We start from the raw sequence: 24,261 nt of genomic DNA, 5'->3' as shown, positions 1-24,261 counted from the left end.
AAGTTTCATTTTTTAAAAATCTCGGTCAATGGGCTGACCGTGTTGCTCACTTGGGAGAGTGCGGCGCTGATAGTGCTGAGGCTGTGGATCCTATCTACGGGTGTCCGGTGCACACACTTGCTGAGCGTGGTGTGGACCACACCATGCTGAGGGTTGCAATCCCTTTACCGGTCAAAAATAAAACTCTGTCAATGAGAGAAGGCTTTACAGCAGTTTATAGTTTATCAACAAACCTTGTAATCAGAGGTTGAAATAATGTTGAAACATAGAGAACTGTACCACTTCTGGGGTTCTGGAGAAAAGCATTAAATAGCTAATAATGGACTATAAAATGTATATATACATACATCTTTATGTCAGGTTTGAGAGAGGGGAACCTTGTCTCTGCTCAAGTTAGAAGGTAAAGAAGGAAGGAGGGCACTTTTTTGGATCAAGAAAAGGTTCCAGTTTCTGACAGAAGTAAGCAATAAAGGGGATTCCTTTAATGAGGGAAAAGAAGGCTTTTATTTTCTAATTAGAGAGGATAAACTTTAGAGTGAATGAGTGTGGACTTTTTACATTTTTATTTAGTCTGTGGGTGCTGATGACTGGATGTTAGGGAATGGAAATGAAGAGAGCTGGAAGACTTGGATATTTTGCAAATATGTATGTGCAGGGAGAAGAGCAGATAAAGGGAAGCAATGGTGGAAGTGGGATAGGAAAGACTCAGATGGGGAAGGTTGTGTGTAAAGAAGCTGAAGCTACAAGATGAACACATTTGTTGTATATTGTCTAGGGTTATAGAAATGTTTTATTTGAAGCTGCAAATAAAATTGCAAATTGAATAATATTGTTTACTTTTATATTTCATTATTGAGGTATTAGTAATGTTTCTGATACAGCGAATTTAAGATAGATTCCAAGTTTTGTTTATTTATAGGTTTTTAATCTTTTGGTGTCTCTTCTTCGGTTCACAGTCTAAGTTGCTTTTTTTCCCTTTATCATTTAAGGAAGAACATCAGATATCACTTTTAAAACTGAGCAATGACTATGAAGTAATGAAAAGTACAGCCGCAAGAGCTATGAGTTTGGATTCAGAATTCCATGATTTAAGACTTAGTTTGGAGGCAAAGGAACAAGAACTCAATCAGAGAATTAATGAAAAGGAAATATTGCTATCCAAGTTAGGAGAATTGGACAAACAGAACCAAGAAGCTACAAAGGTAATTTTATATTAAAGACAGTGAGTTAGCACATTTTACTCAGTAGACTGAACACTGGGTTAACATGTAAAAATGATGGGCATAATTTAATTTTGTGATTTAAGTACTATTTTAGTTCCCTGATGCTCTACTCATAGGAATTGCCAAATACTAAAGTACTTTTGGCTTTACAGACCATGTAGTCTCATTTGCAGCTACTCAACTCTGCTGTCGTGGGAGAGCATGGCTGTGTTTCAGTACGATTTTATTTACAGAAAAAGGTGCAGGCCTGATTTGGCCTCTAAGATGTAGTTGGTTGACTCCTGCTCTAGTGTTTAAGAGTTGAAAATAAATAACATAAATTGTTTCCCTTCTTCGGAAAAATGGACTTGCTGTAAGATATTAGTAAATACCTTTGTGGGGGATGTCGGGATAGGAAATAGGTTGTTTTTAAGAAAGATTAGAAATATCTGAGGATAATTCTATTGCGTATCAAATTTTGTGAAATTTTTTTATGTACCAAAATAAGAACATTTTGTAATGTTACCATGCAAATTAATTTTTCTTTCAGCACATTTGTTTGATAACAGATCAGCTATCAAAACAACAAAATGAAGGACGTAGCATTATCAGTAAACTGAAACAAGGTCTACACGATGAAAAAAAGATAGTTCATCAACTTGAGGATGATAAAATGAACCTTACTAAAGAGTTAGACATAAAGAAAGAACAGTTAATTCAAAGTGAACTGGTCCTGAATGATTTGCATTTAATCAAGGAGGAGCTTGAGGATAAAGCAGAAGATTTAGTAGATCAGCTAAGTAAATCACAAAAAAATAATTCAAACATCCAGAAGGAGAACCTTGAACTTAAGGAACATATTACACAAAATGAGGAAGAGTTTTCTAGAGTCTGGAAGGAGTTAACTCAGTCTCTCAATCAAGACTCTAATAGTACTTTTAAGGATAACTTACTTAAAGAAAGGGACGCTGAAGTTAGAAACTTAAACCAAAATCTTTCAGAAATAGAAGAGCTCAATGAAAATTTAAAGAAAGTTGCTTTTGATCTGAAAATGGAAAATGAAAAGTTGGTTTTCACATGTGAAGATGTAAGGCATCAGTTGGAAGAGTCTGTAGCTCGGAACAGTCAGATTTCTCTGGAAAAAAACACTATTGTGGAGACCCTAGAAGTGGGAAAAGGACAGCTAGAAGCAGAATTGTGTCAGGCTAAAGAGAGGCTGTTGGAAGAAGCAAGCAAGTATGAGCAAAACATTGAAGAACTATCAAATGCACATAACTCGAGCACCTCTGCCTTACAGCTGGAACATGAGAGTCTAATTCAACTCAGTCAAGAGAAAGACTTCGAAATAATAGAACTCAATAAGAATATTGAGCAAATGGATACCGATCATAAAAAAACTAAGGAAATTTTGTCATCTAGTGAAGAAGAGCAGAAGCAATTGACAGAAGTTATAAAGGAAAAAGAACTTTTTATTGAAAAACTTAAAGAAAAGTGTTCAGAGCTGCAGGAGGAATTAGATAAATATTCTCAGGCCTTAATGCCAAATGAAATTTTAAGGCAGACCATATTGGAAAAGGACAGAAGTCTTGGAGCCATGAAAGAAGAAAACAGTCATCTGCAAGAAGAACTGGAACAGCTCAGGGAAAAGCAGAGTCAAGCTGCACCTGTGGCTGAGCCCAAACCACTTGTTAGTATTACAGACCTAGAATTGGAGGTATCTGAACTGAATATAATCAAGGATCATCTTGAAGAGAAAATTAAACATCAACAGAAGATAACTGAAGATCAAAACCAGAGTAAGACACAACTACTTCAATCTTTACAGGAGCAGAAGAAGGAAATGGATGAGTTTAGATACCAGCATGAGCAAATGAATGTCACACACACCCAGCCCTTTTTAGAGAAAGATGAGGAACTTAATAATGTGCAAAAAGCAGTTGAACAAATCAAAACCCAGTTGCATGAAGAAAGACAGGACATTCAAATGGAGAATCCTGATATTTTACAAGAAACAAGAGTTCTGAGCCTTAATATAGAAAATGGAAGTGAAAAGCATGATTCATCTAAAGCTGAAACTGAAAGATTAGTGAAAGAAATAAAAGAACGAGAACTAGAGATTAAACTTCTAAATGAAAAGAATATATCTCTAACTAAACAGATCGATCAGTTGTCCAAAGATGAGGTTGGTAAAGTAACTCAGATTATCCAACAGAAAGATTTGCAAAATTAGGTACAGTGTCTTATGGTTGTAAGACTACAACAGAAGGAATATAGAACAAGTCTTCTGTTGTAATTTTTTTTTCTTTTGCAGTTTTGTGTCTTGTACAATTTAGTTCTATTTCATTGACATTTACATATCTAAAGTGTGCAGATTTTATTTGGGCTCTCCTACCTTTTAGGAAACTTCCCTAAGTATTACTAAAGTATTGTATTAATTGAGGGTAATTCATATAAACTAATTAATTTAGTCCAATATTCTATGCCAGGCATGTTCCAAAAGTTCATGGAAAGGTTAATATTTTCTTTTAATTCTGTTTTGTCACAAAATTTTTCAAGTATGCTCATATAATTTGAGTACCTTTAATAGTACGTTTTGAATATAATGAATTATATATTTTGGGGGGAGAAGGGGGTGTTCCCATCACTAGATCTTCAAGTCTATTTAATTTCTCAAGCATTTGCTCTTTCTCTGTAATATGAAAAAGAAAACTAACTGAAAAACTAACTATTTGGAAAATATTGGGCATCCTATTTAGGAAGGGATGTTGAAGTAAAAGGAACAGATGGTTTTATGTTTTGGTTTCAATGATTTATCTTGAGGGAAACGTTATATATTCTTAAAGAAATGAAAAATTTTCATTACAACTTAAAATAAAACTAAACTATAAGTAGATTCATTTGAGATGCATATTTAAAACAGAGAAAAGACTTGGCTGTCAACAGCCTGACACTTTTCTGTGTTTGTTAGAATTCCAGGTATCATTTGAAATTCATGACTCTACTTTTGCAATGAAGAGTTATCTTTTTTCTGCTCTCGTTAATATATTGTACTTATATGGAATAAATTTTCATTATTGTGTAGCAAGATATCATTCCAAAGTTGCTTTCATTAAGTTGTTGCCAAAATATTCTTTTAAAATAGACTGTACATATGAAATGATTTCCTTTTTATCTTTTTCTGGCTGCTGACACTTATTTTCTTGAACAACAGTTGTAGGTGCCTGATGAATGGACATCCTTGTGTGCATATGCACCTGTGTGCGTGCACACACACATACACCCTACACACATACATTTTATTGGTGATTTGGAGGCTCATGAACACTTTGTTGTATGGGCAAATTTGAAGAGATTTTTGTCTTTTGAGTTCCTTTTGAAACATTTCTAGTAAACTTTTTTTTATAATAGATTTATAGAAAAATTGCAAAGATAGTGGAGAGAGTTCTATACCTCACACCCAGTTTTATTTATTGTTGACATCTTACTTTACTATAATCCATTTGTCACAGCTAATGAACCAATATTGAGACATTACTACTAACATTTAGACTTTATTCAAATTCCTTATTTTTACCAATTGTCCTTTTCCTGTTCCAGGATGCCATCCAGGATACCACATTATATTTAGAGGTCATGTCTCCTTAGGCTTCTATAGACTGTGACAGTTTCTCAGACTTTCCTTGTTTTTGATGACCTTGACATAGTTAACTACATTTTAAAATTAATTATTTAATGAAGAAAATGTCCTTTTTAAAGTGTATTTTTCTTTAAAGCTCAAGTTATTTCTTTCCAAAGGGCAAGAGTGGGGAGTTAAATCAGCTTTTAAATGCAGTTAAGTCAATGCAGGAGAAGACAGTTACATTTCAACAGGAGAGAGACCAAGTCACATTGTCCCTGAATGAGAAAAAAATGGAAAACAGTACCCTAAAGAATGAGGTATACTTTCACTTTAAAGAAACAGTGAATCAAATATTAAGTTTAATAACCATTAAGTAAGAAAACTGGAAAGTTTTCAGTTAAAATGAATTTATTTCCTAGGTGATTTTTCTTAGTCTTTCTCTGATATGCTATAGTAGGACTTTTATCTCCCAGGGTGCTTTATATTTTAGGTTTAAAAAAGGAAAACCATGGCATATCTTGGATATAAGAAAAAATTTTTACACATAAAATATGAAAAAAATGAGATACACCAAAAAAGTGGTCTGTCACAAAGAACCCAGTACTTTTGTATAGTTCAATTTTCCAGGGAATGAGATCATACAAAGTAAAGTTTCTCGATGAATATTCAAGATGATTTCAGGAGAATATTTCCAGGAATAAATATATCTTGCAGTATGAGCAATTAGTATACAATTAATACATTTCAACAATGGGAGAAAGATTTGATAACATAGTAGCTTGTAGCAGGGGGTAAAGGAACATTTTGTAGAAGAAAAATAAAGAAATGTCCTCTACCTAGGTTCAACATTTACATAACAAAGAATTATGGTTAAACCAGGAGCTAGAGAGGTTGCATAATCATCTTTTACAATCAGAAGATTCTTATACCCGTGAGGCTTTGGCTGCTGAAGATAGAGAGGCTAAACTAAAAAAGAAAGTCACAGAATTGGAGGAAAAGCTAGTTTCATCCACTAATGCAATGGAAAATGCAAGGTAACTGTTTCATTTTTTTTCATTAACTTTAACTGAAAACTTCCTGAGTGTCAGACTCAGTAAGCATTTTTCATGTTAGCTCATTCTCACAAAATTCATTACCTCCTTTTTGCAGATAAAGATACTGGGTAAAGAGATATAGTAACCTGCCCAAGGTTGGGCACACAGAATTTATGTGTGAGTTTCGCACTCAAGTCTGAGATTCTGAATCTGGCTTTCAAACTCTTAATCTTAACCATCACCCTAGGCAATTGCCTCTTATCATTTTAGGGATATAGTCTGTAATTCTGGCTGATTTAATTAGCTCTGTTCAGCTCCCAAAGAACTAATTTAATTTATGTGGGTTTATTTTTCATCAAGCGGTCTAAGGTTGAACTAGGTGTAGATATTAGAGTAAAGGAAGTAGCAAGGTGAAGGACCTAGGTCAGTATGAAGAATTAGTTCTTGGTTTATTAGGACTTTTAATTGGCCAGGTCCCTGCTTGGTCCCTGCTTATCTTTTTTAAAATTTTATTTTTCTCAATAAAATGTTGTAAAATGTTTTTTCTTTTCTTTTTTTTATTACAAAAACGTTATATTTTCCACTTCAGGAGAATCATTCAAACCAAAAGAACATAAAGCAGAGTCTCACCACCCCCCAGTGATAATCTTTTTTTGTACCCTTTTATGCTTCTGTATTTGTTTATATATATATTACTTATCTTTTTAAAAGCAAAATTGAGATCATACTATTCATACAGGTTTTGTAACCTGTTTCTATCACTTAGTAATATGAGAATCAGTACACATTCATGCATATGTTTCTGCAATATTATTTTATGATTAGCCATTACTTGGATTTGCCATAATTTCTTTAACCCAACCATTTATTATTGGATGTTTCAAGTGTTTCTGCTTTTCAAAATTACTAAGAGTGCTGTTGTGATATCCCAAGACATGTGTGTTTTGTGTTGATGACAGATTATTTCCTTAATGTAAATTTTGAGAAATCTAACTTCGGGGTCAAGGGGCATTTTAAAACTTTTGAGATTGTACTGCAAAATTATTTTCCAGAAAAGATGTGTCTGTTTATATTTCCATTTGTGGTATGTGCATCTTTTTATTTATCTTTTTACTACGTATGGTGGTGATGGAGATATAAGAAGATAGTAGACACTATCTGTCCGCAAAGATTATAGGCCAGTGAGACAGTATTTCTGAGGGTGAACCCCTTCTCCTCCCTTTGCATGGAGTGTTATTGTACCTTCAGATTCTCAAGGGAAACTCATTTAAAATGGGAATTAAAATGAGTGATCATTTTTGTAGATGTTTCACTCAGTCAGACGTGCCAGAATATCCTCAGATTATGTCCTTATGTATTGTAATCCTTCCTTGCAATTTTCAGGCCCTTATTTTCTCAAATTAAAATAGTTTTTAGTCTCTGCCCCATTTATTTATACTTTGTAATAATTTCCAGAATAACCTTCCTTAAGTAGAGCTGTGATCTTGTTCCTCCTTTTTTAAAAACCAGTTTTGACCACCATGATTTGGTTCCATGCTACCTACTACCATAGCCTTATTTCGCACTATCATCTGTATCCAGCTGAACTGTATTACTCAGTTTTCTCAGACCTACTATCTTCCTATTTCTTTTTCTTATACTTTTTCTTTTCATATTCTTTCTTCTGCCTGAAGAATGGACCTATCCCTGACAGTTTTTCTGTGAATCCACCTGTTCTTCAAATTCCATTTTCTTCATGAAGGGTACTTTATTTAGCACCCCCCTCCTCATGTGCAGAACAAACACTGGTGTGATGTTTTTCTTTTGAACTTGTATAACACTGAGTCTTTGCTAGATTACATATATTTTACTTTAGGGTACAGGTAATTGTTGACCTGTCTTACACTGTCTCCCACCCAATGAAATGTAAGGTCACTGGGGAGTAGGAATGATGCCATTCATTTTGTACCCTTCCCATAGCATATATTAACACATAGTCTAATAGATTTTCAGTAAATATTTGTTCTATGAGTAACTCAGTCTACAAACCCTAACTTTACAATAGTGTGACCTGGTATTTCTTAACTTTGAATGCCGTCATAACTCATTTCATCCTTAAAATCACCCTTTGAGTGATTAGCTAACGAGCAAAGCTGAATAAATTCCAGGGACATTGAGAGCAGAGGTCTTCTTGCTATCAATTTACCGCTCTTTCCACAAGAGGGTGCTATTGGGTAAAGTCTCTTCAAAGTGAGATGATCTTGAATAAAAATTAACTAGATATTAAAAACCCAGAAAGATTATTTCAGTATTTTGGATATAATCATTATACATTAAGGAACTACACCAATGACATAAGCCTAGATAGGTGCTATATAAATCTCCTAGGGATCCCTGGATTATTATTTTGGGACAGGACTAGGTATTACTGTGTTTAATGTAGGTAGAAAGAAAGATGATAGTAAAAGATAATTAGCTAATAATCAGAGGAATTAGTTCATCAGTTGGATAGCCTTTGGAAATTGTGAGTTCACCATGATTGCAAGTGTCAAAAGCAAGGGGGGTGTCATAGAATCTCTTCTTTGTTAGGTTAGAAGCTGTATAAAATGACTTTGAAGTTCCCTTACAACTTAAAATTCTGAGATAAATTACATCTTAGAGATTTAACCTGGAGACATGAAAATTGAAGACTACTTATAAATTTTTCTTTTGCTCACATTTCTTGTTTAGCCTAATTCTTAGTCTTTAGAAAGATAGTCATTTGTTCAAAGTCACTTTTACAGCAAGGATCACTGAGTTAATTAAAATAGGGAGAACAGAGGAACTATTCAAGTTTCTTTGAAATCTAACTTGAATTTAATGCAATAAAATGTCGGAAAGGTCCAATACATAGAGACAAAGTAGAATGGTGGTTGCCAGAGGAAGTGGGAGTTGTTATTTAATGAATATCGGGGCTGGCTGGTTAGCTCAGCTGGTTAGAGCGCAGCCTTGTAACACCAAGATCAAGGGTTCAGATCCCTCTACCAGTCAGCTGCCAAAAAAAAAAGTATGGAGTTTCAGTTTGGGAAGATGAAAAAAAGTTCTGGAGATGGATGGTGGTGGTGGTTGCACAACAGTGTGATTGTGCTTAGTGCCACTGAGCAGGACATGTAAAAATGGTTACAATGGTAAATTTTAATGTGTATGTTAGCACAATAACAAAATGTGGGGAAGATGTTTCATCTTGTTAAAGTACCTAAATACTTTGAAATCTACCCTGAATTTAGTGCAATAAGACTTAGGGAAGGTGATTCTTCTGGTTAAAGTAATAGAAGCAGTTTGATTTTTATTCTTTCTGTTTGAAGCCATCAAGTCTGTGTGCAGGTACAGTCATTACAGGAGCAATTGAATGTAGTCTCCAAGCAAAGGGATAAAACTGCACTGCAGCTTTCGGTCTCCCAGGAACAAGTAAAGCAGTATACTCTATCACTAGCCAACCTGCAGATGGTACTAGAGGATTTCCAAGAAGGTAAGTTGTATGGTCAGTTTTTCAGTGAAGAACAATTGTAGTTGTTGGTTATTTGCCCCTATTGGAGTGCCATTTTATATTAAACATGTGGAAATCTTCAAAAGGTTACCCACTTGTAGGGGCAAAAGGTAAGTAGCCATCATCAACTATTTAGACTCCTTTACAACTAAGACTAGAGAACATTAACTATATTCAGTAGTTATTAAAAATTTGATTTAGTATTATATTACCAGTTAAGGTGAGAGTTGAAGTATAAAGGCAACACGCGGTAGGATGATCAAGTGCTAAAGGGAGAATACAAAGGAAGAGAGAGATACACACGTGGAAAAGGTGATTAGGTTTTAAGATATTGGTTGGAAGTCGAACCCACTTCAGAGTGTTAATCATTAGTAATTACCATCGTTTGATATATTAACTTGTTATTAGCTATTCATCTATACTTTTGGGTGACTGTATCTTCTAGTCCAAATGGGAAGTACTTCTCTGGAGACACAGTAACAGTGTCCAGAGACATTTTATGCTGAGAACCAAACAATGTTTTTTCACATTCTCTCATCCTCAGATTTATGGTAATGCTTTAGTTTCACCCATCCTTTTGTTTTTTCATACATTCAGTAACTCCTGACAGTGAATGAACTGCTAGGTGGGGGGTGGTTAGGGGATATGAGGATAAGGAAGTAACTTCATATTTGTACCTGGTGTCCCTTCAGGATTATGCATGTGTTTGAAATCGTGAATTTTGAATATAGGGTTTCTAGATTTCTGTAATGTAATATAATTACAAGAGCGGGCATGTATACAAACTACTATGGTACTGAGGCCAGAGAGAAAAAAATTGCCAAAGGGGAAATACTTGAGTAGAGTTATGAAAGGAGAGAAGAATCTGCAGGATAAACAACATGGAAAAGGGTTTATGCAGAGCAAACAGTGATCTCATTACTTAACATTATCACTAAGGCATATATAATTTTCTCACTGAGACATTCGAACTAGTTTTGTTGAATTATTAAAATTTCAAGTGGTTTAAAATTCTAGTTTTATCACACAATTGCAAAATACTAATGTAACTTTCTTGGTCTTCAGAGGAGAAAGCTATGTATTCTGCTGAACTAGAAAAGCAAAAACAGCTTATGGCTGAGTGGAAGGAAAAGGCAGAAAATCTGGAAGGAAAAATGGTGTCATTACAGGTAGGTCAAAACAGTTTTCTCTTGTAAATTTTATTATTCATGAAATAATTACTTTGTAGAATCTTTGTCTTGAAACTAATCTTCAAAGCTATTCATTTAGTAAGTGATGTTCAAGTGGCTACTCTGTATCTGATCCTCTGCTGGGGCGTAACAAACTATATACTCAGGATTTCCCTCGGGTCACTGACTTAGAGTATAGAGTAGACACACACAGCAAATGTGAGAAGAGAGGATATTTTAATGTTTTAGCACACATGGGTATGTTAGAGATCTCTCTGTAGGTGAAAAAAAACAAATTAATCTATGATTTTAACTTTATAATTTTCTCTTTTTAACAAAATATACTGGGTACTGTATTTCACATGGATTAAAATAATGTGTATGATCCCATTAGATCTTTTTCTTTTGTAGGTCATCCTTTAAAATATTTTTTATTTATTATTCAATATTTCATACAAACAAAAATCATGAGGTATAAATAAAATGAATCACTAAGAAACAATACAACACCCAAGTGACTTGCTTTTAGATTTAGGAGATACTTTTCTAAGTCATAAGTAGATTTTAGCAAAAGCTAGTGAAAAATAATGAAATTCACTTACCTGGCATTAGTGGTGAATATGCTATACAGGAACATTAATGTCCCAAGTAAGAGTTGATATATTTCCTACAAAGTTTTAAGACTTTTATTAAATATTAAGTGGCTGAAAAAAAAATTATGTAATATGTATAAAATATAGCAGCAATGCAGCAAATACACACATACTCACCACCCCATGTAAGAAATCGAACGTCATCCTCTGAAGTCCTTATGCACCCCTCCACATGTCATCTCCTTCCTACCACCTTGTCGATAACATCTATTCTAATATTTTGTGTTTAAACCCCCCTTGTTTTTCTTTATGGTTTTATCACATAGGTTTTCATCTCCAAATGATGTTGTTTAGTTTTGCATATTTTTGAAGTCTTTATAAATGAAAGTTGAACTGTATGTAAATCAAATAATTCTTCTGAGACTTGCTTCTTCAGCTATGTTACTGTGTCTAGATGGTTCATTATTTTTACTGCATGAATATATAATTTATTTACCCATTTTACTAATAAAGAACATTTCAGGTGTCTTCTATACAAACAATGTGGTTATGAACTTCCTTGTTTATATCTCCTCATGCACACATAGAAGAGTTTCTTTCAGGTGTGTATCTTGATTGAAATTGCTGAGTTACCAGACCTATAAGATTACTTCAAAATTTCATGGAATAATAGAATTAAAAGATAATATGAGTCTTTTCCATAAGCTTTTTGAAGTACCCTCATATACGGGCAGCCTCAGCTTTATTAGATGATTGCAAATTGTTTTTTAAAGCAATTGTGGTAATTTACTTCTAGCAGCAATGTGTAAGAGTTCTTATTCTACATCCTTGCAAACATTTGGTGTTATCTGACATCATGTTTTTGCCAGTCTGATGGGTTGGAAGGTGTCTTTGTTTTGTGCTGCTATAACAGAATACCACAAACTGGTTAATTTATAATGAAAAGGAATTTATTGGCTCACAATTCTGGAGGCTGAGAAGTCCAAGCTTGAGTATCTCACAAAGGCCTTCCTGCCACCTCATCCCATTGTGGGAGGGCAAAGAGAGGCAAGAGAAAGAGCAATAGGTGGCCAAACTCATCTTTATAAGGAATGCACTCCCGTGATAAGGAACCTGCTTCCACAATAATGGCATTAATTCATTCATGACGGCAGTGCCCTCATGAACCAAATATCTCCCATTAGGCCCCACCTCCCAACACCACTGTATTAGGTATCAAGTTTCCAACACATGAACTTTGAGGGGACACATTCAAACAATAGCAGAAGTACTATCTTCTAGTGGTTTTAACTTGCATTTCCCTGATTACTAATGAGATCGAGCATCGTTTAATATTTTTATTGATCATTTATGCTTGCTTTCTTGTCAGTTCATTAATACATTTAAGAAGATATATTTTATCCAACACTTAGTTATTTCCAGTGAGTCCAGAGTATCTAATCTGTCAAACTGCTAGGATGGAAGTTCAGATCTTCTTTTAAAACTAGGGGTGTTTTTTTGTTGTTGTTGCTTTTTTAAATTTAAAATGTGATATGCATATAGAAAAAGAACAAAATAAATCAGAAGTAACTAAGAGAGAACTAATAAAGATAAAAGCTGAAATTATTGAAATAGAAACCAAACAAATGGTAGAAAGAAAAATGAAGTATAAATGCTGATTTTTGAAAAAGTCTTAGTGTAAAAAGTCTTAGTGTAGTTTTAAGCTTTAATAATTTTGTAAGTATAAATGCTACAGGGTTAAAGAAGTAATTTGGAAGTTTATTTAAATTTCATTCACATTGTTTAGTTTTGTGGATTTTGAATAATAAATTTTTTATTTAGAATTTTTTGTTTCAGTTACCTTGTGTATTGGTCAGGGTTCAGTCCCTAGAAGCAGAACTGGTCAGATGTGTATGTGTGTGTGACATATGCATATACAGACACATTTGTATATATGACATGACATGTACGATTACACACATACACAATTTATTATAAAGAATTGGCTACACGATTATGGGGGCTGGCAAATCAAGTCTGAAATTTGTAGGCTGGCAGTCCAGATGGGAAGACTACATCAAAGGTGGACTGGAACTCACAGGCATGGGCCAAAGCTATTGTCCGTAGGCAATGAAGAAAGGAAAATCACAAGCAGAATGGAACTCCATAGGCACAGGTGGAAGCTGCTGTCCACAGAAGGAATTTTTCTCTTTTGGGGGGAAGCCTAATTCCTGCTTTTAAGGACTTTGAACTGGTTTAATCAGGCCAACCCAGATTATTCAGTATAATGTGCCTTCCTTAAATTCAGCTGAGTAAGTGCTTTGATTGCATTTTCAAAATGTCTTCCCAGCAACATCTACATTATGTTTGAATAACTGAGGACTGTAGCCTGTTCAGGATGACACATCAAAAAAGCTGTCACAATGACTGAAGATGACAAAACTTGACCTGAAACTTACATGGATGAATACTTGAAAACAACCAAGAAAATTATGAGAAAGAACAGTGAGGAGGGACTGGCCTATTAGATACTAAAATAGAGCCATAAGTCAATACAATATTGATTAGATTGGTGGAACAGAAGCAGAGTCCAGAAATAGACCACAGAATATACTTGAGAATTTAAAACTAAACCCTAAACTAAACTAATTTTAATTTAATGAGAAATAGGATAGATTGTCTAATAAATGAGGTTAGCACAACTGGCTGTCCATATGAAAGAAAATAAAATTGAGTCCCATCTCACACCATATACAAAAATAAATTCCAGTTGTATTAGAATGAGGATTCTCAACTGGGAATGGTACTGAATACCTGGGGATATTTTTGGTTGTTACAGTGATTAGATGGCTCTCCCGGTATTTAGTGGGCCAGGAATGTCAAAAGCACTCCCATTGAGAAACACTCTGTTAAATATTTAAATATAAAAACCAAAATATCTTGCAATAAAACCTAGAAGACTACATGTACAGTCTAGGGGCAAGGAGGTTCCTAACCAAGACTAAAACTCAAGAAGCTGTAAAAGCAATGTAGGACATGCTTGACTATGTACAACTTAAACATTTACATGGCAAAAGACATCATAAAGTCATTAGACAAATGGCATATGTGGTAAATGGTATTTGTGTAGCACAGATGACAAAGGGTTTACATCTACCGTACAAGGTGCTCTTACAAATTGACAAGAAAGAGGCAGCTCATCAGAAACATGAGCAATGTATGCAAAGAGGTTTGCACAGAAGAGCAGACCCAACTATCCTGTAAATGTGAAAAAAATGCTCAAATTCAGTAACAGGGAAATAAAATTTAAAGTAATAAAATCACAGTGAAATATCACTTTATTAGACTTGCAAAAATTAAAAAGAGCAAGAACATTTGTTGCTATATTTCTTGACGTTTTGTGTTCATTCTTTGAAGTTTTATTTCTTACTGTTACTTTTTTTTTTATTTCTGTCATCATGTTGTCGTTTAATAGCATTCTCTCTTTTATTTAGTTTCTCTGAAAGAGGCAATGTTTTATTGTGAAAGAGTGTGGGGTCTATCTTTGGTAGTTAGTAGTTGCATAAACTTGCCCAAGGTCACAGAGGTGCAATTTCATCAGCTAAAATGTAAAGGGTTGACTCTAAGATGTCTCTCAGCTCTATAGTTTGTGGAACTGTTTTTGCATACTGCTTTTTAATAACTTTTTTCCCTCAGGAACATTTGGATGAAACAAATGCTGTGTTGGATTCAGCGTCAAGACTTACAGAACAGTTAGACCTAAAAGAAGAACAAATTGAAGAACTTAAAAAACAGAGTAGGTTTTTTCTTTTCCTTCCCCCACCCTACAATACCAATCAGATGTGGTCGTCCACCATGCACTGGCACAGTTGAGTGAGACCAACTTCCAAAGAATTACTTTGGCATATGAGATGATTTCACAGAAATATTGTATTTGGCTTAAAACCCATTTCTAAATAACCATATTTTGCCTGCCCATATAAATACAGTTCTGATTTTAAATTGTCATTTGAATTAGTCATCAGTTTTTGTAGAGAAATATTCAGAATCTCTGATGGGTGGAGAATAGGGGGCCGGAGAAAAGAAGAGTCTGTAGGGACCTTCGAAGTGGGTGTTTGACTTTCTTTTCTTTTCCAAACCTCTTGTAGTTAATACCATCCTTCCGGCCCCTTTCCCTAAATTCTGAGGTTTTTTTCACCTAGGCTCAAATGTCAGAATACATTAAAACTACTACTTGAATTTATTTTATTTTTTTTTTAAAGATGACCAGTAAGGGGATCTTAACCCTTGACTTGGTGGTGTCAACACCACGCTCAGCCAGTGAGCTAACTGGCCATCCCTATATGGGATCTGAACCTGCAGCCTTGGTGTTATCAGCACCACACTCTCCCGAGTGAGCCACGGGCCAGCCCCTACTACTTGAATTTGAAACAGCTCTTTGCAGTCTACCTCACATTAGCTCAGCGACTAACTGGATATTCTGACAGTGAGTTTAAGAATTTATAACCATGTCAATTTGGCCTTGAGCATGTTTCAACTCTTCCTTACTGAAAATAGAAATTATAATGAAAATTGTCCCAACCATAATCAGTTTTCATCAAGAAAATATTTTTGATTTGAATTTTAAGACAGTTTGATTTCTTGATCAGTTTTTCATACAACAAAGTTAAAAAATTTTAAACTTATTTTACTAAAATCATCTTTATCAGAATCAACTCTTTACTTTTTGAATTTTACTCTGAAAATGTCTATTTATCATTCAGTTTTTTCTTTTTTTCTTTTTTTAAATAAGAGACAGTGTAGTGTAGTGTTATATCCTGGTTATGTTTTAGACTGTACAGTCCAAAAGAAATACTGTGAGCCACATGCAGTTTTAAATTTTTTAGTGGCCACATTAAAAAACAGTAAAAAGATATGTGAAATTAATTTTTAATATATTTTATATAAACGAATATATACAAATTATCATTTTGACATGTAATCAGTATAACAATTATCAATTTAGAGGAAAATAGATAGGAGAAGGGAAATCTCAGAAAAAGGGAAGGGGTGGGTAAGAAAGTCTGACCTCTGTTTCTCTGCTACCTTTCTATAACCTCGTGGCATGGTGAGGATGGAAGAGAAGACAATGCCCATCTTTACTCTGGCTCCTACTTTAGCTTGTGAGTGAGATGGTTAAGTAAGAACAGTGACAAGATTAAGGTATTTGCTGTTCTTCCTCTGAGTAGTCAAGAGTTCTGTTTACATTAAGAATGTAGTGCTAGAAAATGCCTAAATAGCACCATGTGCTCATAACTCATAATATGCTTGTGCATCTTAAGAATCTCAAATGTTTTACTAACCCAGAGTTTAACAATAGTCCTGTTCATATTTGCTTGCACGTGCTCGTGCTCTCTCTCTCTCTCTCTCTCTCTCTCTCTCTCTCATCCAAGTTTAAATTCCTTACTGGAAAGACAGGAAAGGAAAAGTTTGTAGTAGATTTTCCAAACACTAACCTTGCTTTTATAATATGGTTATGGAAACCATCTCTATTTTGGTAAAGTTAGCCTATTATATGAATGACATTTTACAATTTAGATTTTTGCTATTTAGAAAAACCACAAGCCATTGAAAATAGTTAAACTAGATATTTTATATATGCATTTAGTACTCTAAGTCAGAAATTTAGGCATTGTATGGAAGCATTGTACAGGACAGAATGAAAACATAAAGCAGACAGACCTGGCCTAATCTGGAAGGTTCAGAGAAAACTTTTGTGAGGAAGTGAGTTGGGAACTGAGACATGAAGGCTGAGTAAGAGTTAATAGGCAATATTGATGGAAAAGAGCTTTCCAGGCACCAGAAAAAAACATTTGCAGAGGGAATTGAGAGTCCAGAAATATATCATACATTAACGTTCAATTGATTTTTGACAAGGGTACCAAGTGAATAATTTTCCACCATATAGTGCTGGAACAACCAGACATCCACAAGCAAAAGAATGAAGTTGGAACCCTACCTCACACCATGCATAAAAATTAACTCAAATTGGGTGACAGGACTAAATTTTAGAGTTAAAACTGTAAAACTCTTGGAAGAAAACATAGGAGTAAATCCTTGTGATGTTGATTAAGGTAATAGTTTCTTAGATTTGACATCAAAAACACAAGCAACAAAGGAAAAAATAAATTGGACTTCATCAAAATCAAAAACTTTAGTCCTTCAAAAGATACCATCAAGAAAGTGAAATGACAGCCCACAGAATGGGGGGGGAAATGTTTTCAGCCATATATCTGATAAAGGAACTTGCATCCAGCTACGGCTAGGAAAATGCAGCATTAAATAAAGAGTAGGTTTGTGAAAAGAGGTCAAAGTCTAGTGTTTGGATGTGAATGTTTCTTGATTTGAAAAGTAGAACTCTTACAAAATGATCGCCTCCTCATTTCTTTCAGAATAAAAATTTGTAATCTAGCTTAAAATTAGTAAGCATCTCTTTCAGCTCAAATTGTCCATTTCTGAGATAAGGTGTAAACTCCACCTTTGAGTGAGCATTCCTTAGTCCAGGAATCCTTGGCCCTGAGGTATAGTTGAATTTATGAACAAGGCATCTCTTGTTTTAATTCTAGACTTTGCTTTTAATGCTGCTCAAATTCCAGCTATTCTACCAAGATTTTACAAATTTTGCTTCCTTTTTAAATGAGAATTTTAAAATAAAACAGCCCAAGCATCCTTCTGAATCAGTCATAAGCTATAGTAACTTGATTAGTATTTTAGAATCAATGATCTGAATTGTATTTTGCAATTTCCTTACTCCAGAATACTTTGCCCTATCAGCTGCATCCTGAACCATGGTCTTAGTTGTGTTAGACGTTCCTCTTAGCTCACCAAAAACTGAGTCCAAGCCAGGAAAATAGAAAAAGGAAAATCTAAAATTGTCTTTTCCATTTCCTACCATTAAATAAGTGGATCTGGAAATGTTTCTTGCATGCAAGCAATGGTGAAAATCTCTTCTTTGCTATTAAGTTACTAAAGAGGATGAAAGCCTTTTTTGGTTTTTCAATTTTCTATTAAAGAATTGATTACTTTATTGGGGTAAACCATGTGAATTAATGTGTACTCTGGCTTCTAGATGATTTCTATATCAGAGAGCCTAGTTCCCTGTTCCAAAGAAGAGATGGAAATAATTGAATATTCCCAATTAGAAGTGCATATATTCAAAGTTCATAGAAAAGACCTCATAAATCTCATTATATGCTCATCCAGACTGTTTTGATCAGTTAAAGGCTATCTTTACTCACATATTTTAAAACAGATGAACTCCGACAAGCAATGCTGGATGATGTAGAGAACAAATTGGTGAACTTAGTAAACAGTGCAGAAGGAAAAGTGGACAGGTATGCTTTTGCCTTTTAACTTTTGTATATTTTATGGAGATTGCTTTTATGGTAAAAAAAAAAACAACTTCTACTTGTAGATGTTTATATGTAATTAAATTTTTTAAGAGCCTTTTATTTTTCTTATATAGTGAGGAGATATAGGTAATTTTAATGAGGGGTCAGTAGAATAAGTTATATTCTTTTGTTTTTTAAAGTCAATTTTTTTCAACTGGTTTTCTTAAAACCACATAGGAAGAGTTAAAACATCACCCCAATGTGAAGACTTAGAAAATAAAAAGTTTATTTTTGCTGTTCTTTTCTGTTCCCCGCTGTTCTTAAATAAATGTATGTTGTTTAAATGTATTAGCTCTGGGCTGGCCTGCAGCTCATGTGGGAGAGTGTGGTGCTGATAACACCAAGGCCAAGGGTTAAGATCCCCTTACCGGTCATCTTAAAAAAAATGTATTAGCTCTGAAACCTAGGTATATATGTGATAATGTCTACTGTTTTTAAATTTTAGGTACTAGCAAATTACTAATAAATGTGAATTGGAAAATGTAAGCATGATGGTTAAGCACAAGAACAATTGTCACCATTTAATGTCTGCTTCAGGTGAACATCAGCCCAATCAGGCAGTGACAATTACTAATGAGGCACCACCTTAGTCAGTGTTGGGGTGAAGAAAGTGGGTGGCTAATAAATGATGTTTTAAAAGTTCTGCATTTTGGGTTGTTTGAAATATTCTTCATTAGACTTTTCAAGATGTTTTTAAAAGTTACTTTAAAATATTTTGTTGTTTAGTCTTTTTATAATCAAACATTTAATCGTTTAAGAATAATTAAATATTTATATGTTTAGTGTTTAGTGTTTGGGTACACTCAATGTTAAGTTGCTTGAGCTGTTTCTGCCTTCGTTTTCATAGAGTCCTAATGAGAAACCTCTTTGTTGGACATTTCCACGCACCAAAAAATCAGCGTCATGAAGTGTTAAGATTGATGGGAAGCATCCTGGGTATTGAAAGGGAGGAAATGGAGCAGGTAACTAGGCAGAGAAAGCCATTCAGAATACATTTATAACTAAAATATGGCATCAAATTGTTTCCTTTTAATATGTATAACTTTTATTGAATATAATTTTCTCAATAATGTGGAAATGGAATTATTTCACAGTACATTGAACAAATGGATTTGTTTAATTTATGTATTAGTTTAAATGTTCTGTAACTTATAAACCACTTCTCATATCAGGATATCAGGATTCTAAAATTTTGAGATATGGCAATTCCCAAAACTTTTATTTGAGATCATTCCAGGGATGCCATTTTATTGTATTTGTGGCCTCTATCAGTAGGAAACATTTTCTAGGAATTGGACTTGAAAACCATACTAGATGAAATTACGTATAAGTGCTTCTTGTTTTTTCTTTTCTTGTATTGATAATATTTTTCTGTTTTAAAATAATCTTGTAGTTGTTTCATGAAGATCAGGGTGGTGTGACCAGGTAGATGACTGGGTGGCTTGGAGGAGGATCAAAAAGTGTCCCCGACACACCTTTGAGACCAAATCAGCAATCTGTGCTTAATAGTGTAAGAACCGATTTTATTCTTGCTGAATATGAATGGTGAAATGATTGTATGTTACACTCATTTGCAAATAATCAGATTTCTTTTTCAAGTTATTTTATACAACCTTTTTATTTTGGAGTTGTGAAAACTGAGAAGAGAGAGATGATTAGCTTAAGGATAACAAGCCAGTTTTAATAATTTTATTGCATATAGGTTTTATTTTAACTTTTTATATGGTACTTACTTTTATTTTTCAAAGTATTGCTGCGTTGGGAGCGCGGCAACGCTCCCGCCGCGGGTTCGGATCCTATATAGGACTGACCAGCGCACTCACTGGCTGAGTGCCGGTCACGAAAAAACGACAAAAAAAAAAAAAAAAAAAGTATTAACTGTTCTTTTCTTTATGCTTGATTATGCTGCCATTGGCAGTCTTGCTACTAAATCATAAGATTCTTGAAAACAGAGGCTTTATTTTGGTCATGTATATATGTTGCAAAGTGAGCCAGTGAACACTAGCCGTGTACCAGACTATTCCAAGCATTGTGGATGCAGCTGCAAACCAGATAGACAAGGTGTCTGCCCTTAACAAACTTAAATGCTGGTAGGAGGAAGCAATCAGTAAACATGAAAACACTGTGTGTGGTATGTGGTAGGCTTTAGATGAATATGAGTTGAATTGAGTTGTATTGTGAGTTAGAATGTGGAGTTTCTTTTATTTTTTTTAATAAAGAGGACATTAAGGATAGGTGACTTACCCAGAGTTGGTTAAAGATAAAACACTGTCTTACTTAGATAGCATAAAATTCAGTTTAAAGGAAAAGTCTACACTATATTATTTTAATCTGATAATGTTACTGGTGATCTTTTGCTATATTCATTGATTGGGTCTTACTTTAGAAAATCATGTTTAATGCTTGTTTTTCTTCAATATAATTTTTCACATCTATATTAACAGTTATTAAAATGATAAGCCTTGGTGTTTTAAGTGCCATTGATGGCAAGAAATGTGTTATCAGTTGGCTAATTCTGACTATAAAATGTTTGAAACTGGCCAACTGCCAAAAAAAGATGTTTGAAATGAGTGTTGTCATCAGAGAGTATTGATTAAACTGTTAAATTTTTGTAATGATAACTGTGTAACTAAAGTACTGGCATTTTCAATTGTTCATAAAGCTGATTTGTAAAAAAAAAAAAGTTTCAAATGGCATGATTAGTTTTTAATATTTAATTACAATAGCTGAATATACTTTCTTAATTGTAGTGAATACAATTTTATTATCTGGTCTAATAAAACCAAATATTTTATCTTAGTCTTTTTCAGAACTTTTTGTTAAATTTCTGGAAACAGAGTCTCATCCATCTGTTCTACCACCAAAGCTTTCTGGTCATGATATAAAACCTCTAGATTCACCAGGAAAGAGAAAACTAGATACAAATGTACCAGAAAGTTTTAGAGGTAAATCCAAATATTTATTTTTCTATGATTATAAAAATTGAAAGTTTAATTTATGATTATGTTTTATAGTGATATTAACTAAATTTTACTGTTTTTGAAAATGTGTAATGACTATTCAAAATTCCAATAAGCCATCAGATATTTGGCTTTATATATTCTTGTGGCAATCTGATATTTAATTGGCTTAGATTAAACAGTGTGAAATACTTTCCCTTTGTATATCGGAGTAGTTCTTTTATCTCTGCATAAGCCACTTTGAATTATTCTTCTGGAAGTGATGGTGAACTGGTTAAACCTTTGCTCAGTCCTGTTTTCCTTTTTCACTAATGGTGCTTATTACTAATCAGAGCTAGATGTATAGTTTATAGTTTGAGAAGGGTTTTTCCCCCTTCTCTAATCTAAGTTTATCACTCAGTAACCAAACCTTGGCATGTTAATAATGCCAGTTTGGTAAACTGACTTAGACTTCCAAGATTGTTATGAAGTGCCCTTATACTGTATGTTGAAAGGTCTTCCTGAAGCAAATGGTTGGTGGTTGTAGACATGTGTACATATTTTTCTATCCCACTAGGTTGTGAGGGTCTTATTTATATTCACATTGCCTATATTGGCATGCGGTAAAATGTCTTGAGTTGAAATTGTATTACAATCCATTAAACTGTAAACACATTCTTTATTGAAATCTCTTTTTTTTCTGAAATTTTCGTATTTTATTATAGACTAACATGTTTGCTGGTTGGACTTTAAAGGAATATGTTATTATATACTCTTGAGTTTATATCACATGCCAGATTCTTAAATTTGGATAAAACATTAAAGAATTTATACTCTTAAAATTTTAAAAACTTCCTCAGTTATTCAGACAAATGTTTCTATTTTTCTGAACTCCAATAGAAAAAGAAAGTGGTAAAATTATCTGTCGATTAGATAAAAGTTTTATGTACTAAATTTAGTGAAAAGTTGTAACTTTATCTAAGAGGTAAGGACTGTACTGAAAGCATTTTTTCTTATTCCACTAGGCTGTAGCATCTTGAAGCAGACTCCCAAATTCATTAGGACAGAGTTGTCTTCTCCTCCCTTTCCTTTCTCTTTCTCACCCTCTCCCCTTTCTTTTATCAAGTTCTGTGCTCAGCTTGATTTGTATTGATCAGAGACAAATGCCAGTGATGATCTCAGTTGATAAAAGGTTTGCATGAAAAAAAGCAAGCCTAATCTTTAATCCTACATTTGGAAGTGTGCCAGAGCTTTTACTAGGTATCACCAGAAGCTTTCCCAGAGTTAGGAAAGTTGTCATTCACAGGAAAATACAGCTTGGGAACTCAGGGATGCTCAGTAATGAGGAGATTTGATAAATTTGTTTCCATGCTTTCTGTGTTCCGGGAGGCCTCTTTTATTTGAGTTTCCCATTGCTGAAGTGGGCACCTTCAAAGGGTTGCTTGTCTCTTATCAACGAACTTCTTAGTGGTCTTGGGTAATAAAGCAGGATTCTGTCCACTAAGACTTAAGGTCATAAACTAAGTACTTATTCCAAGAAAAAGGAACTGTATTAGCGCAACTTTTTAGAGAAATAATCTAATTGAGAATTGTTTTCAAACCTTTGGATGCCTAAAAGAGGATCAGGTAAGGTATCCATATATTAAGTTCTCAAGTTCTTCATTTTTCTGCTGGGTAAGTAGCTTGCCTTGCAGCATAAATAAGGCCTTTTAAAAGCTGTTATTGTAGTAAATGAGGTCTATCAGTTATATAACTGGTATTTAAATATAAAACAGTATTAATGTGTTCAATACAATATTAAATATGCATGGAAATACTCTTCTCTCCCCTTTTCTTTCTCCCATTTCTTTCTCTTGTTTCTTGTCCTCTTTTACCCTTCTATATTTCATAGACCCTGCGTGTGGGATCCAGAAACCAGCAGTATATGAGTTAAAATTATTTGGGGGCAATCTGGGAACCTAAAACACATGTCTAGCATTGTTTTTATCAGAAAATGTTTTGAATTATCAAGGCTGAACTTTAATCAGATTTTAGTAATATAAATTAGTATTTGTGTTTAGGAATTGAGGCCTATTTGTACTCTCATTTTGAATAAATAAAGAGTAGTCCAAAAAATGTGCTAAATACCAGCGTTATTAGTAGCCAGGTAGGATTTTAAATTTATAGTAGTGGTAAATTGGTTATTCATCTATGTCTGTATTAGTCATTTAACAATATCAGAATAGCTTTCTTTATGCTATTACTTATATAGAGAGGGTTTATTCAATTTGACTTATTTGTGAAGGGTGGAGACTAAATAATCCATATTTTATCATTTTTATACAACAGAATCCAGGTCTGGTAGAAGAACAGACATGAATCCATTCTTGGCTTCCCGCTCTGCAGCTGTGCCTCTTATTAACCCAGCTGGACTTGGACCTGGTGGGCCCGGGCATCTTCTTTTGAAACCCATCTCAGATGTTTTTCCCACATTTACACTTTTGCCAGTGTCACCTGACAACAGCGCTGGAGTTGCATTGAAAAGCTTTTTAAAGCAATAGATGGTTCTCAAACCAGAGATGATATAGCACTTTTAAAAAACCATGAACACTATGTGTATATACTTTATCACAAAGTGGCCTTTTGGTAAAAGTCATGTATTTGTTTAGAGTTGTATTTTCTCTAAATTTAATAAAAATATTCTCAATGCTTTTAGAAATTACAGGTGTCAGAGGAGCAAGTGTTTGCTATATAATTTGCTTTTCTTTCTCTGATTTGACCTAATTTAACCTGGAAACATTTGATTTATCTT

The 24,261-nt window shown here is 34.0% G+C and overlaps 1 protein-coding gene across 1 annotated transcript in view; it reads left to right on the top strand.

Moving 5' to 3' along the window:
• The window catches only part of LOC134372666 (thyroid receptor-interacting protein 11-like), a 37,913-nt gene extending 13,903 nt beyond the window's left edge, over positions 1 to 24,010 (top strand). The window contains 12 exon segments of the mRNA XM_063090090.1: positions 990 to 1,202; positions 1,753 to 3,422; positions 4,976 to 5,138; positions 5,662 to 5,855; positions 9,179 to 9,342; positions 10,426 to 10,529; positions 14,798 to 14,897; positions 18,393 to 18,474; positions 19,379 to 19,493; positions 19,925 to 20,041; positions 21,332 to 21,476; positions 23,790 to 24,010. Of these exon segments, the coding sequence (XP_062946160.1) occupies positions 990 to 1,202; positions 1,753 to 3,422; positions 4,976 to 5,138; positions 5,662 to 5,855; positions 9,179 to 9,342; positions 10,426 to 10,529; positions 14,798 to 14,897; positions 18,393 to 18,474; positions 19,379 to 19,493; positions 19,925 to 20,041; positions 21,332 to 21,476; positions 23,790 to 24,010 (3,288 nt within the window).
• The last annotated feature ends 251 nt before the right edge of the window (positions 24,011 to 24,261 follow it).

Source organism: Cynocephalus volans, chromosome 3, assembly GCF_027409185.1.
Source record: "Cynocephalus volans isolate mCynVol1 chromosome 3, mCynVol1.pri, whole genome shotgun sequence".
In the NCBI taxonomy this organism is placed as follows: Eukaryota; Metazoa; Chordata; class Mammalia; order Dermoptera; family Cynocephalidae; genus Cynocephalus; species Cynocephalus volans.
Note: the sequence above shows the minus strand (reverse complement) of the source record. Positions and strands in the feature narration are given on the sequence as shown.